The sequence below is a fragment of the Acinonyx jubatus genome, chromosome B1 (genome assembly GCF_027475565.1).
Source record: "Acinonyx jubatus isolate Ajub_Pintada_27869175 chromosome B1, VMU_Ajub_asm_v1.0, whole genome shotgun sequence".
Taxonomy (NCBI): Eukaryota; Metazoa; Chordata; class Mammalia; order Carnivora; family Felidae; genus Acinonyx; species Acinonyx jubatus.
The window spans coordinates 13,795,056-13,809,559 of NC_069382.1; the positions used below are offsets into that span (position 1 = coordinate 13,795,056).

The window sequence follows — 14,504 nt, forward strand, 5'->3', positions numbered from 1 at the left end:
CAAAAAACATTTTTTTTTTTTTTAACTTGTTCGGTTGAACGTGGATGAAATTTCACGATAATGGGCACAGGCGATGAGATGCGTTACGGTAGGAACCGAAATCACTTTTGTGCCTTTTCCTTGTTTAAACTGTTAAGCCCAAATGAGCTCACGCTGGCAATATGGACTAATTTGTTTCTTAATCGCTGAAATTCTCATCCAAGTAAGATTGGAATTGTTGTCACTAAATATTAGTCCGGAACGGTCCTTGTCAATTCCAGCCCTCACGGTGGTCCTTCACAGATTGGCTGTCGCTCCTGTCAAGTGTCGTAGTAATTTAAGCCCAGGTCCCAGGCCTGTGGAAGGATTCTGTAATCTGTGTTAGTGGTTTGTGGTTTTCCTCCTCGCTGTCTTTCTCTACCTCATAAGGGCACAGGGGCTTTTTTCTTTTCTTTTTTTTTTTTTTTAAGCCATTTAAGAAAATAGCAGGTTATCAAAAGTTTTAAACTTCCCAGTAAAGTTGGAGACTCGGGCTAGGTGTCCCTCTTCCTCTGGCGTGGCTGTGGACTCTGATGCCCACCTCACTCCTCGCTGCCCTTCTGATTTCTCTCTGGTCGACCCATTGGGATTTCCCCCTCGTGGCACATAATGTCTATGGAATCAGAATCTTTTCCTTTGGTTTCCACGCCTTACCGTAATTACATGGAAGTAAATGCATTTGTTTCTTTTTTTCCAGATTGCAGTTGGAAGAGCGAAGGAAAGAGCTGCTACAGAAACTTGAGGAGACTACTAAATTAACTACTTATTTGCACTCACAACTGAAAAGGTAAGCCTGTTCGGCCCTTGAGGGAACAAGAACATTCAGGCATGTCTTGGTCCATCCTTGATGACTTGGGTCAACTCTTTGAAAGTAAATAAAATAGTGATGCCTGTACAGCTGAAACTTGGATGATCAAATTTAAAGTTGCATAGATTTTTTTTTCCCCACGAACCCCAAGGTCACAATGTGGAATATGTGTGAAATATGTTGTGGGAAGACGATCTATTTTAGCTATGAGTGCATACTTAGGAAAAGGACACGTTTCTCCACCTCACCTTTTCCTTGAAAAAGGGAGGGCGGGGATGACTTGCCTTCAAATAATTAACTGCCCATTCGCTCCTTCAGTGTGCCCACAGAGGAGAGGAACGGACAGGGAGACGGGCTTGTGTGCAACCCCCTTATTCTTATAAGCTTGCCTTTTCCCTCTCTAGAGACTAAAAGCTTCATTCTTTAAGCAGAATAACTGCATTAACTACCGTCTATGCTTTTTCTCCTCCTTCAATATTATTATTTTAAATTTTTTTAAGTGTTTATTGAGAAAGAGAGAGAGAGCATGAGCAGGGGAGGTGCAGAGAGAGAGGGAGACACAGAATCTGAAGCAGGCCCCAGGCTCTGAGCACAGAGCCTGACATAGGGACTAGAACTCACAAACCGTGAGATGGTGACCTGAGCCGAAGTTGGACGCTTAACCAACGGAGCCACCCAGGTGCCCCTCCCCCTTCCACATTATTAAACTGCGTAGTTGCTTCTCGATATCTGTGCAGGTAGATTTATCAATAAGTAGTTATCACTTTTTTTTTCTTTTTTAATTTTGCAACAGGGAAATTAGTCAGAACAGAACTGCTATTTTGAGAGGACTCAGGGAGCCAGCCTGAAAGTGCTCAGGAGTCACCAAGGCTATAGGTGGTATAGTGGCAGCCACCACCCCCCCCCCCCCACCCTGCCCCCGTCACGACGTTATTTGGCGCCTCGGGGGGCCAGAGGGGCCGGAGGGCGCGGTGCTTGGGTGTTGCGTGTCATACCAGGTGTCACAGTGAGTGCTTCCCCCCCTCAGCCTCTCTGCCAGCACCCTGTCCGTGTCGTCCGGGAGCAGCCTGGGCTCCCTGGCCTCCAGCCGGGGGTCTCTGAACACCTCCAGCAGAGGGTCGCTCAGCTCCCTCAGTTCCGGAGAGCTCTATTACACCGGCCAGAGCGACCAGGTAGACGCGGATTATCAATGTAAACTGGACCTCCTTCTGCAGGAGAAAGGCGGCTACATTCCTTCTGGACCCATCACCACCATCCATGAAAACGAGGTGGTCAAGTCCCCCAGCCAGCCTGGCCAGAGCGGCCCCTGTGGGGCGGCAGCCACAGCCACAGGCCACACTCCCCCACGGACTGAGGCCCCCAAGTCTGTGACGTCCCTGTCCTCACGGTCCTCCCTCTCCTCCTTGTCCCCTCCCGGCTCCCCCCTGGTTCTGGAAGGCACGTTCCCCATGTCTTCCCACGATGTCCCTCTCCATCGGTTCACTGCTGACTTTGAAGACTGTGAATTGAGTAGTCATTTTGCAGACATTGGCCTCGGTGACAATCAGATCTTGCTGGACTCGAACTCAGGAGGAGCGTCCCAGTCTCTCGCAGAGGATAAAGACCTCAGCGAATGCGCCCGGGAGCCGTTGTATGAAGGAACTGCAGGTGAGCCGAGACCTTTGCTTCCACGCTTTCCCTCTTAATTATTTTCAGAAGAGTGACAGGAAGGTTACGTTTTCCACATAAACAAATTGTGCTGGCCCCCTTCTCTGTCTGCTGCGAATTCATTTTGGCTTCACTCGAGGAGGAGTTTTTACTGATATACCCGGACTAGACATTTTTTTTTCTTTAACAGCTAAAAGTCACTTTCCCTATTTAATAGACTTAATCGTTAAGTATCTGTCATGTTGTCCAGAAACCCTCTGTACGGTGGCAGCTGGCTGGGAACATGTTTTGTGAACACACGTCATACTTCCACATAGATTCTCGTTCTGAAATAGCAAGGCAAAGAAGAGGGCTTTCTTTTAAAAGTTGCTCTAAAACAGATTAAAACCAAGGCAATTAGCATACCAGCTAATTAGTACCGGGGTTCAGTGTTTGGACTGCTCAGGGAATTCTATATAAATACAATTTTTGTTTCGTGCCAGACTCTCCCTTTCTGCCTCAAGTTAATTTGGGGAAAGCCGGTTCCGAGGTGCCGGTGTTACCCTGCCATCTTGTGGCCACGTTACTTTTTGTAGCCCGGGGAAGGAGCTGCCCATTGACTTCTCACTGCTGCCTTTGTAGTCCGCCACAGAAACAGAGGGAGAATCGAATTCTTTTTCTTTTCATGTTTGTATCCCTTTGCAAGGCGGAAGCTTTCCATATATTCGGTGTGGCTGTAAAGCAAACAAGATGCCTTGCTTGCTGGCAAATGACCATAGCTGTGGCCTGAGGAAGACGGTGGGTTTCGGAGCTCGCCCGGAACAGAATGTGAAAGAAAAGCCCCAGTGCTGGTCCCCAGGAGCCCCGCTCCGATCTGCACTCGGCTACCTCGTACGCCCACGCGAGGGGACAGGCCTCTTTACAAGCATTTTCCTGCCCTTTCGAGAAGACTGTTTTGTATTTCCGGTCCTAAGAATTCTAAGCATGAATTGATTGGCCAACTCAGACGTTTAAAGAGAGAGGCAGATCCATCGCGTTTGTGTGGTTTCTAGTACTGAAGGCCGAAGCGCCACCTGTTGGTGGCCCGGAGCAGGGGCAAAGGCAGGACACGCGGGACACGGGTGTGGTTTGTGCGGCGCTGCCTGGAAGGAGCCAAAGTTACAAGTCCCGTGTTCATTCAGATCATCAGCATCAGAGACCAGAAGCACAGGAGTGGCGTTTCCCTAGTGGCCAGGAGGGAGCAGAAGCCAGCTGTGGGGCCGCCCTCCTGTCCCCCAGAAAGGAGTGCGGTGTGTGGGCCGTGCGTTCTGGCCCCGGAGCCCGTTCGGGCCTGCGCTCTTACTTTGGTGCAGTGAGCGTGAGCGCCTCACCCAGGCCGTCCGCCTTGTTGCTCCTCCCCTGGACAGTGGGAGTGACACCGTGTCCACCTCGTGGGGTCCTGGGAGGACGGGTGCCTAACACCTCATGGGGTCCCGGGAGGAAAGGTGTCTCCACGTCGTGGGGTCCTGGGAGGACGGGTGTCATAGCACCTGTAAAGCATCTCCCTGCGCAGGCGCTCGGCTCTCAGTTCACGTGATTAATACCACCGTGTCACCAGAATTCTGTGCCATTCGTCTGTGCTTTGGACCTGAAGGATCTTGAGCGTTTCGGCTCTTTGCCCTCTTTGTGCGTCTGAAATTCTCTAGCGACTCTTCTAGAGTCGTTCTCACTCAGTTCTCAGGGGCGGGGCAGGGAAGCCGGCCCGACAGTCGCCCGGGGTCCGAGCCCACCTGGGTCCTTCGGCCTCTGCCCGGCCGTAGCCTCGCTCCTGCCACTGGGTCTGCGGCTGTGTCCGAGAAGTCTGTGCCCGAAGCCCAGTGTCGCGGAAGCTTCCGGGACACGGCTTTTAGCTTTGAAACGCATATTCGATCGGAAAGCTGCTACTAAAAAGTCCCCCTAAAAGAATTACGTCCGAGAGTTTTATTTGTGAAGAGTATCCAGTGTCGAAGACAACTAAAAAGCACGTTTTTAACCGTAAAGGCTAGTAATCCCCTTCAGGCCAGATCGCCAGCACTGGGTCCTCTCAGGGAGCGTCCGCCCTCCGTGCGGGGGCGGGCGGCCCATGGGGGTGACACGGCTCGGTGCCCCTCACCACTCTGGAGTCTTCCGCAGGTAAAGTCGGACTTCCCTTATGCGCGTCTGGCTGGAGGCCAGAGACCCCGTCGGAATGACAACGAAGTCCTTCCAGTGGGTCTCTGTCATGGTCAAAGTCAATTTCAGCTGCTGTGGATATTCCTGGGGGTAATCAATAAATCATGCCGTCACCTTCATCCCTCACAAAGCGGGGGGGGGGGGGGGGGGGTGGGCGGAGAGCGGCACTTGGTCACCAAGGAAAGAGCATTCCCGTCGCCGGAAATAAAAGGGGAAATGCAGCAATCAATCCCGTAATCTGAAGCCGTAAAACTTAAACGTCTTAACAAGATGTAAAGTCACGACTCAGAAGGGGGGCGAAATGCCTACCAGTCCTGATCCCTGCTCCCTCGCTGGAGGATGAAAGCGCTCCACAGGCTTGCTGCTTATTACATAGGATCGCAGCTTTAAAGGAACGCTTCTTGGCTCACTGCAGGATGCAGAGTATGAATATGAGTTAGAGATAAAAGTTAAGTGGTAGTTGGTGCTAAGGATTCAGTGGCACAAAGTTTTTTTCAACGGTGGTAGCCGGTGAGGAATTCTAGAAGTCAAAGACATTTTTTTTTTTTTTTTTTTTTTTTTTTTTTTGCTTTTACTTCTGTGAGAGACGCAGAATATGGCCTGTGGAGAGAAGGGGAGGGCAAAAGAGGCAGGAGCCTGTCTGCCATTGAGTACTAGATACCCTCTGTTGCAGAAACACCTTTAATATTGGAGGGACGCGGCCTCCTTGCCGAGTGCGTGGTAACTGCAGTGACAGAGAGAGGCGAGGGCCCAGTGAGGGTGTCTGTCGTCTGCCCCTTCCCCTCACGTCCGCCAGGACAGAGGAAAACCGTAGTCTCTCCAACGACGACCAAACTAACCTGCGTCCGGAGAAGTCCCGGTGCCTCGAATCAGCTACATCTGTTGATTCACAAGGCAACGTCCTTGAGTCTCAGGCGGAAGGAAGTGTTTTGGATTTCTCATGACCAAACCGCGGGTGTGGTTTTATACTTAACTTTTCTGAATGATAAATCCTAAGAGGAACTATCGCTCGCCCCTCCCTAGATGTGGAAAAATCATTACCAAAAAGAAGAGTGATCCACTTGCTTGGGGAGAAAAGTGCTTGCGTGTCAGCTGCTGTGTCCGATGAGTCTGTGGCTGGAGACAGCGGGGTCTACGAAGCTTTCGTGAAACAGTAAGGACTTAGCGGGAGTGCTTTTCGGTGACCCTGTATGTCCTCATAGCTGCGCACGGAGGTGGGGTGGGGGGGAGGGCTCTGGACTGTGAGTGCACCAGCGCCCTTAGTCCGCTCGTGCAGTGGTAAGGGTCGTCGGCCCTTAAAGAGGTGAGGTGCCTAAAAATTTCTGTACACCAAAAACATCCCACCTGACCCGCTTGGAGACTTAAAATTTGATTAAAAAATTTTTTTTGTTAATGTTTATTTATTTTTAAGAGAGAGAGAGAGTGTAAGCGGAGGAGGAACAGGGAGAGAGGGAGACACAGAACCCAAAGCAGGCTCCAGGCTCTGAGCCGTCAGCACGGAACCCGACGTGGGGCTCGAACCCACAAACTGTGAGATCGTGACCCGGGCCGAAGTCAGACGCTTAACTGACTGAGCCACCCAGGCGCCCCTAAAACTTGATTTTAATGAGAATATTGGAGGCGTTGGCCAGTACCCAAATGGCACATGAAGTTCCTTGTGTCTTTCTGAAAGCCTGGAGTATGTCTCGGGGTGTGGTGGGCCCCAAGGAGGCTCAGGAAAGTCTCAGGCATCAGGAAGTCTTTCCCCTCAAGGTTCGGAAGCAGACTGCTCTCGAAAAGGTGAAGAAAGATTTAAAAGAGTGAGCTTTCACTGGGGTCAGGTCCACTGCGTGGTGTCAGAGGGCTGTGAATTCAGGTTTTCATTCGGAATCATTAAGTGGCAAACGGTAACCATCGTGGTCAATATCCCTGCTCCTAAATGGGTCCCCTACACCCGCTGTCGCCCTGTCCCTAGGCCTAGTGAAGTTGAAGATGTTCCGTACAGTGAAGGGGATGTCACCATCGTGGAGACTGCCCAGGTGCAGATCGGACTCAGGTAAGGGAAGGCTCCCCGGGGACGGACGGTGTTCTGGAACTCGGTGCAGCGTCGAGTGGCCTGTGCTCTCTCCTGGTCTCATCAGCTCCTCTCTTGACAGATATGATGCCAGAAGGTCAAGTTTCATGGTGATTTTAGCACAGCTCCGAAATCTCCATGCCTTCCTGATACCTCACACTTCAAAAGTGTAAGTAAAATTAGCGAAGAACAAGCAGGGGAGCTGAAAATTGTTCCCGTCTGATAAATTGTCCGTTGTAACCGAGCAGTTCATCCAGATAAAGATGAGAAGGACATGGCCGGGCCGACCCCGTCTTAATCCACAGTGGATAAAACAAAGAATCGGAGAATGTGCAAAAGCCACGTTAGATGTTGATCCTTATGCAGCCAATTCGTTAATTAGCCTGGGAACCAAGATTTTTGAATCTCCCTTTACAGCCAGAAATTCTATATTGTGCTATGTTGGGGCCTGGTTGTTGTTGTTGTTGTTGTTGTTGTTGTTTAATTTAATTAAAATGTTTGTGGTTGCCTAATTATGACCGCTGTTGGTCTGCAGGGATTTTCTGATCTGTTACAAGAAAATGCGGTGATTAAATTTATCAGTACAACTTTGCCAAACACCTTATCGTGTTACGTGTAACGCGTCCTTAACATCAAGTATTCATTTCCCCGTGACCATTAATTTCTTAAAGTTACTTCACGTTGTCAAATGAAGTGATGTCATTACTGCTCCGTAGTCTGTTGCTTAGGGACTGTGTTTCCTGACAGGTATCTCTAGCAACCTTTACCACCATTGACACTTTCTGGAGTCAGCGTTTCAGGGACTCTCTTAACAGTCCATGGCTATAGAGCACCAGAAAGAAGCCAGATTTCAACTGAGCACCTCTGACTTCAAATCCAGAATCCATATGTCCTACAGCCTTGCACTCAATAATATGTTCAGTTTGCCAGTACAAGGGCTTGGAAAGAAGAAAGTCCTATTGAGGGGTGACTCCCCCCTCCCCAGACTCTGTACCCAGCCAGGTGGATGTTTTTCTCGTTGATAAAGTATATTCCTCAATGAGAAAGACATTGAACAGAGTAAATGTAAGAGTTCTGGATGCTTTCCCTATGGGTTTACTTTTAACCACACCTGAATATTCTAAGAATCGTCAGAGAAAAACTAGATCTAAATAAAAATGTAGCTAGATGGAGATCATTCAGTAGGCAGTAGATTAGAGCTAGTGGGTGTCTGTGTGTTAATGATCGTCAAAGCCGGAGGGGCGTAAGATTTCGGCGGGGGAGTGGGCTCACAGGACCTCCTGAGTCAAGGTGTGGGTGGGATCTGCATTAATAGCAAGACCAGTAAAGAAGGAATGCTTACTGGGGAGTATCTGGATCACCCCAGAGAGCCTGCTTCCCAGGACTGAGATTAGGAAGTCCAGCCAGGGAAGACTGGCTTCGTATTGTTATTTGTGACTTCTCCCTGCCAGTAAATACGCGGACATACTGGGGCGTTGGCAGCCTTTTCATTTCAGGGTGGCGGGTCTGGGAGATGACGGTTCCCCCAGGGATCGAACCTGTGAACAGGGAGAGCCAGCCCACAAGCCCAGGAGACAACCACAGAAGGGCCCAAGATCAGGCATTTTCTCAACCTCGTCCTGTCGGGGCAGGGCTCCCCAAATGTCCTGCCGCTGCCACTCCGGTCACTCTCACGTTCCCCCCAGGGAGTCACAAAGCGCCCCTGAGGTACGGTGACAACCAGCACAGCTCAGGACCCGTGTCAGCACTCAGGCAGTGAGTTCAGCAGGCTCTTCTGCAACCCCCACCCCCTGTCCCCGCCAGCTCACAGGCAGTCACTCCTCTAACTGGTCTGAACTTCCCATAGCGCCACGTTCCTAAACCCGTACCTGAAAGCCTTGGCCCAAATAACGACACTGCAAAAAGTGACAGCTTGTGTGAAATATCTTCGGCCAAGGCCCACTAGTCTACTAATGCTGAACCTCCGTAATCAGTGTCGATGTCAAATACGGAAATAACGTGACGTGCCTCGGCCCTGCACGTGAATTTACAGCTTTCATAATTGGAGAAAGGCATCTTTTAGAGTATGAATTAGACAAGGCTGGAATTGGGGGTGGGGGAGGGACTCAAGGGGTGTTCTCTTTCTGGGATTGAAAAGAAAATACCTCGCGCTGTTTCTAAGAATTGTGAACCCTCACCTAACGGGTGCTTAGAAAAATCATTTTAAGGTAGTGTTAGAAGTTAGCGTTTTCCGCGAACTCTCCTCCGAATTTTACAAAGCGTAAGCCTCTTAAAACAGTTTGTCGCATCTGAAACTTCCGTGATGCTAGACAATTAAAATTTTTAAGTTTTCTTATATGCTACTTAGCCTTTCTTTTTCACTAGTAGGATAATGTATTCCATTCCTGGGAAATGATCATAAACACCTCTTGTGTAACACTGAGGGTGAATATTTTTTGGGACAAAGACAGCATGGTTCTGTCTTCGCAGGCTCAGGAAGCTTTATTTTGGAATTGGCTGTACGTGGGCAGGTGGGACGTTAAATTCGTCCGCCCCGCAGATTTTCTTCCTCTTCACTTTCCCATCGTGCGCCTGTGCCGCAGCCCTGTGGCGAGTGGCAGTCTGGGGCATAGCCCGCCCGGGTGGGTCACAAACACGGCCCCTCTGCCGCCGAGCGCGGACGGACCCGTTATGGCACCAGTCATGGTTGACCATGAACTCCGTGTTCCCGCGTTTCTCTCTTTTGCGGATCATTTCAGACGATAACTGTGAGTCTGGGATCACTGAAGTGCGCGTGAAATCCGTTTTACTCTTGTTCTTTCGCAGATATTTCAGGGTTGCTCTGCTTCCCTCCTCAACTGACGTCAGCTGTCTGTTTCGAACGAAAGTCCATCTAGCCACAGAATCCATTCTGTTCAACGATATGTTCCGAGTGGCCATCTCCCAAACAGCCTTACAGCAGAAGACGCTGAGAGTGGATCTCTGCTCTGTCAGTAAACACCAAAGTGAACAATGCCTGGTAGGTCGTGTTGCAATTAACCATTATCAAGTAACACCTCTGGTTGCATATCCTGACAATAGCCGTCTAGCTGCCGTTTGCCAGCCCCGATACCGCTCTAGATCCGCCCAGTGCCGTGGACACACCCAGTGACGGGTTCCTTTTTTTTTTTTTTTTAATCTGGAGTAGTGATTTCTGGCTTTCATCCTCTTATTCGAGAACTTTCAAATCTGCTTCTTAACTGTGATTTTCTGGAAACCTACCCAGTCTACCCTTGGCTAAAGCCGAACTCTGAGCTCTGTCACGACTGTCACTCCGAGCGTGTTTATTATTCCCAGCACGAGTGTTGTGCTCGGTGCTCCGTATGTGTTCTGTCATTTAATCCTCGCGACTGTCCTAGGGAAAAGGTATGATGACCCTCCTTTCAGATAAAGAACTGCTATACGAGGTAGCGTGTCCGGGGTCACACAGCTGGTGAGGGATGGAACCAGGTATCAAAACGCACCCCACGCATAATGCACCGTCACAGATTGAAATCAGGCGGGAGTCTGACTGTGTAGTCCCATTATTCTCCCCAGTCCTGACGTTGCAGCTTCTAGGAAGACTTCAGTGTTGCTGTTGAAAGGAATATGATATTTAAACGCTAAAGCAAAAGACTTATATATGTCACTAAAAGTGAGTTTTGCTCACCACTGTACATAATAACCAGAGAACCGTTGCACAGCGGGCAGGTGACACAGGGGGGTCAGATGTGAGCCTCTAGAGGTGTGCCCGTGCGTTCAACAACAGCACGGGTCTCTGGTTGATTCTCCTTGGCGGTACAATGGGAAGCATGAAAACACGCTTCATGACGAGCAAAGTTTAAAAGGTAGAGAGACTTCTTGTAAGTATTTCCTTTTCTCTATATGAAAACAATATTTGATAATACTACCTGAGAATAAAAAAAAAAAGAAGCAAAGCTAACAGACAGACTCATTAGGCTGTCAGAAAGGCGTGTAGCACAATAGATACGGATGTCGGGAGCGCTATAAAATTAGTAGGTATGTTAATTAATCTCCTTTAAAAAAAATGATACAGTTCAGTTAGATTCTGGCTCATATGTGTGATTCGCTGGAATGTAAAAGCTTTTTTTGACGTACTACTAACTTACCCAAATTAAAATTTTGCTGTCTGGTCTCTCATTTAAGAACCACTATAGAGTTTTTATTTGTTTTTGAACTTTACAGTGGACAATGGGTTTTTGTGAGTAATAATTAAATGTTGCAGCATATTGTAAGAGGTATTATGGTTTCTGCTTTGTCATTTACTCTTTCAATTTTCATTTTTTGTCTTTTCACTTAAAAATAATTCCACACGTACAGAAAGTTGCATGCTCTGTCATTAGGTTTTGGCAAAATAGTATCTCACAAAATAATCCTAGGGTTGGCTTCTAGATTGGGATTATTTCTTATTTAGTCGCACCTAAAAATACAAGACATCTTCAGGTTTAAAAAAAAAAAATCCACCGATGCTTTAGAACATGAGTATTGCATGTTTTAAATCCTAAACACAAGCTTTCCCAATAATCTTAATTGTATGAGAGGAAGCAAATATGAATTTAAACATGTTATTTTCTCTCTTCTTTGCTCCCCCCGCCCCCTTCATTTCACATAGGCTGGAACTCAGATCAGTTTGGCCGACTTACCGTTTTCCAATGAGATTTTCACTCTGTGGTATAACTTGCTGCCTTCTAAACAAATGTCTCGCAAAAAGAATGGCGAAGAAAATGAGGATTCCGTATTTCAACCAGACCAGCCGTTAATCGAGCCTATAGACTTGGTGAGTCACGTTTGGAGAAAGGGCTCATAGTACGACCGGATGAAACCGTGCAGAATGGCCGCGGTGCCCTGTTGCTCCCGCGCGCTGTCACATAACTGTCCTCTCCTCCTCTGACCGCTCACCCTTCCTCCCGGCTTCCCAACAACGACGACACCAGACGCTCATTTCTGCTCACACCTCGTTCCGTCACAATAAACTGATGCAGAGCCTTCATTGGTTTAGGTGACCGTGGAAGACCTTTTGATTTAAATTTATACTTCCGTGCGGTTGTGTGCGTGTCTTTGATTCCTCTGCCAGGTTATCCATTCGGAAGTCTGGTAATTTGCAAATGTTAAATCGTCAAGGCCAAAGAGGGCCTTCGTTTCTATCCGTGGCATCAATGTCCATAAGTAGTTTTCCAGGAAAAAGTTTTTTTTGTAACCAACAGCCATACTTCCAACGTTTCAGAAAACATACAGAGGGGCATTTGGGGAGGCCGTTCATCGCTGACTTGGCATTTGTGAACCTTGTTACCGAGTTCAAGTTTATTTTCGATTATCTGTGGGGAAAGAGCTTACTAAGCAGAAGTCAGATAATCACTGATCATCGACCGTGGGCAGGGTGCCAGAGTGGACGTCGCGGTGGGTGGTGAAGGGGGTGCAGATGCCGGGAGAGCTTGCACTCCATGCCCGCGGCCGGCCGGGCGTCAGGCCCCCAGGATGATGGAATGCGACGTCGCCTTTGAGAGTGCTTCTGTAATGGTCACACTGTGGGGAAATGGCTGCTCACAGCTCGATGCAGTGTAACTCACATACCACACGGTTCCTCCACTTAACACGTACTTCGCCCATCTGAAGCACGCAGTTCAGTGGCTTTTAGTATGTTCACGGGGTCGGGCCTCCAGCACCACAATCTGGTATTAGAACATTGTCGTCATCCCTGAAAGAAGCCCTGTGCCCGTTAACAGTCCCTCCCCGTTCTCCCTAACCCCTGCCCCCAAGGCAACCACTCGTCTTTCTGTCTCTGTACATTTGCTTGTTACGGACATGTCAGATAAATGGGATAAGACGGTATTTGTACTTTTGTGACTACCTCTTTCACTCAGCGTACTGTTCTCAGGGTACATCCATATTCCAGCATGTGTTAGTACCTCATTCCTTTTTATTGCCAAATAATACCGCATCATATGGATATACCACCTTTTTTCTGTCTGTTCATCAGCTGATGGGCATTTGGGCTGTTTCTGCTTTAAAAAACTTTTTTTTAATGTTTATTTATTTTTTGAGAAACAGAGAGAGAGCACAAGCAGGGGAAGGGCAGAGAGAGAGGGAAACACAGAATCCGAAGCAGGCTCCAGGCTCTGAGCTGTCAGCACAGAGCCCGACACGGGGCTCAAACCCACGAACCGTGAGATCGTGACCTGAGCCGAAGCTGGACACTTAACCCATTGAACCACCCAGGCACCCCATTTCCCTACACTCTTACCACAAATCTGGCCTTCTGATTTTAGCCATGTTAGTGTTGTGTGAAGTACGATCTCGTTATGGTTTTGATTTATACCCCTAATGACTAATGATACTGAGCATATTTTCATGGACTTACTGGCCATTAGTATGTTTTTTTCTTTTTTTTTTCTTTAAATCCAAGTTAGTTAACATACAGTGTAATAATGATTTCAAGAATAGAATTTAGTGATTCATCACTTACATATAATACCCAGTGCTCATCCCAACAAGTTTGCTCCTTAATGCCCATCACCCATTTAGCCCAGCCCCCCACCCAACGCCCCACCAGCAACCCTCAATTTGTTCTCTGTATCTAAGACTCTTATGGTTTGCCTCCCTCTCTGTTTTTATCTTATTTTTGCTTCCCTTCCCCTATGTGCATCTGTTTTGTGTCTTAAATTCCACATATGAGTGAAATCATATGATATTTGTCTCTCTCTGACTTGTTTCGCTTAGCATAATACACTCTAGTTCCATCCACACTGTTGCAAGTGGCACGATTTCATTCTTTTTGATCACCAAGTAGTATTCTATGTATATATACACCACATCTTCTTTACCCACTCATTAGTCGATGGACATTTGGGCTCTTTCCATAATTTGTCTATTGTCAAGAGCGCTGCTATAAACATTGGGGTGCATGTGCCCCTTCGAATCAGCATTTTTGTATCCTTTGGATAAATACTGAGTAGCGCAATTGCTGGGTCGTAGGATAGCTCTATTTTTAGTTTTTTGAGGAACCTCCACATTGTTTTCCAGGGTGGCTACACCAGTTTGCATTCCCGCCAACAGTGCATTCCCACCGCGTCCTCGCCAACATCTGTTGTTTCCTGAGTTGTTAACGCTAGCCATTCTGACAGGTGTGAGGTGGTGTCTCACTGTGATTTTGATTCGTATTTCCCTGATGATGAATGATGTTGAACATCTTTTCATGTGTCTGTTAGTCATCTGGATGTCTTCTTTGGAAAAGTGTCTATTCATGTCTTTTGCCCATTTCTTCACTGGATTATTTGTTTTTTGGGTGTTGAGTTTGATAAGTTCTTTGTAGATTTTGGATACTAACCCTTTATCTGATATGTCGTTTGCAAATATCTTCTCCCATTCTGTCGGTTGCCTTTTAGTTTTGCTGATTGTTTGCTGTGCAGGAAGCTTTTTACCTTGATGAGGTCCCAATAGTTCATTTTTGCTTTTATCTCCTTGCCTCCAAAGACATGTCAAGTAAGAAGTTGCTGCAGCCGAGGTCAAAGAGGTTATTGCCTGTTTTCTCCTCTAGGATTTTGATGGCTTCCTGTCTTACAAATTTAGTTCTTTTATCCACTTTGAGTTTATTTGTGTGTATGATATAAGAAAGTGGTCCAGGTTGATTCTTCTACGTGTCACTGCCCCGTTTTCCCGACACCATTTGTTGAAGACCTTGTCTTTTTTCCATCAGATATTCTTTCCTGCTTCGTTGGAGATTAGTTGGCCATACGTTTGTGGGTCCATTCCTGGGTTCTCTCTTCTGTTCCATTGATCTAGGTGTCTGTTTTT

The 14,504-nt window shown here is 47.7% G+C and overlaps 1 protein-coding gene across 3 annotated transcripts in view; it reads left to right on the plus strand.

The window, feature by feature from the left end:
• The window catches only part of WWC2 (WW and C2 domain containing 2), a 208,901-nt gene that overhangs the window by 153,069 nt on the left and 41,328 nt on the right, over positions 1-14,504 (plus strand). For all 3 annotated transcript variants that reach the window (XM_053216267.1, XM_027077072.2, XM_027077073.2), the window contains 7 exons: positions 716-805; positions 1,854-2,473; positions 5,666-5,795; positions 6,597-6,677; positions 6,778-6,864; positions 9,501-9,693; positions 11,326-11,490. In XM_053216267.1, the coding sequence (XP_053072242.1) occupies positions 716-805; positions 1,854-2,473; positions 5,666-5,795; positions 6,597-6,677; positions 6,778-6,864; positions 9,501-9,693; positions 11,326-11,490 (1,366 nt within the window). The remainder of the gene's footprint in view (positions 1-715; positions 806-1,853; positions 2,474-5,665; positions 5,796-6,596; positions 6,678-6,777; positions 6,865-9,500; positions 9,694-11,325; positions 11,491-14,504) is intronic.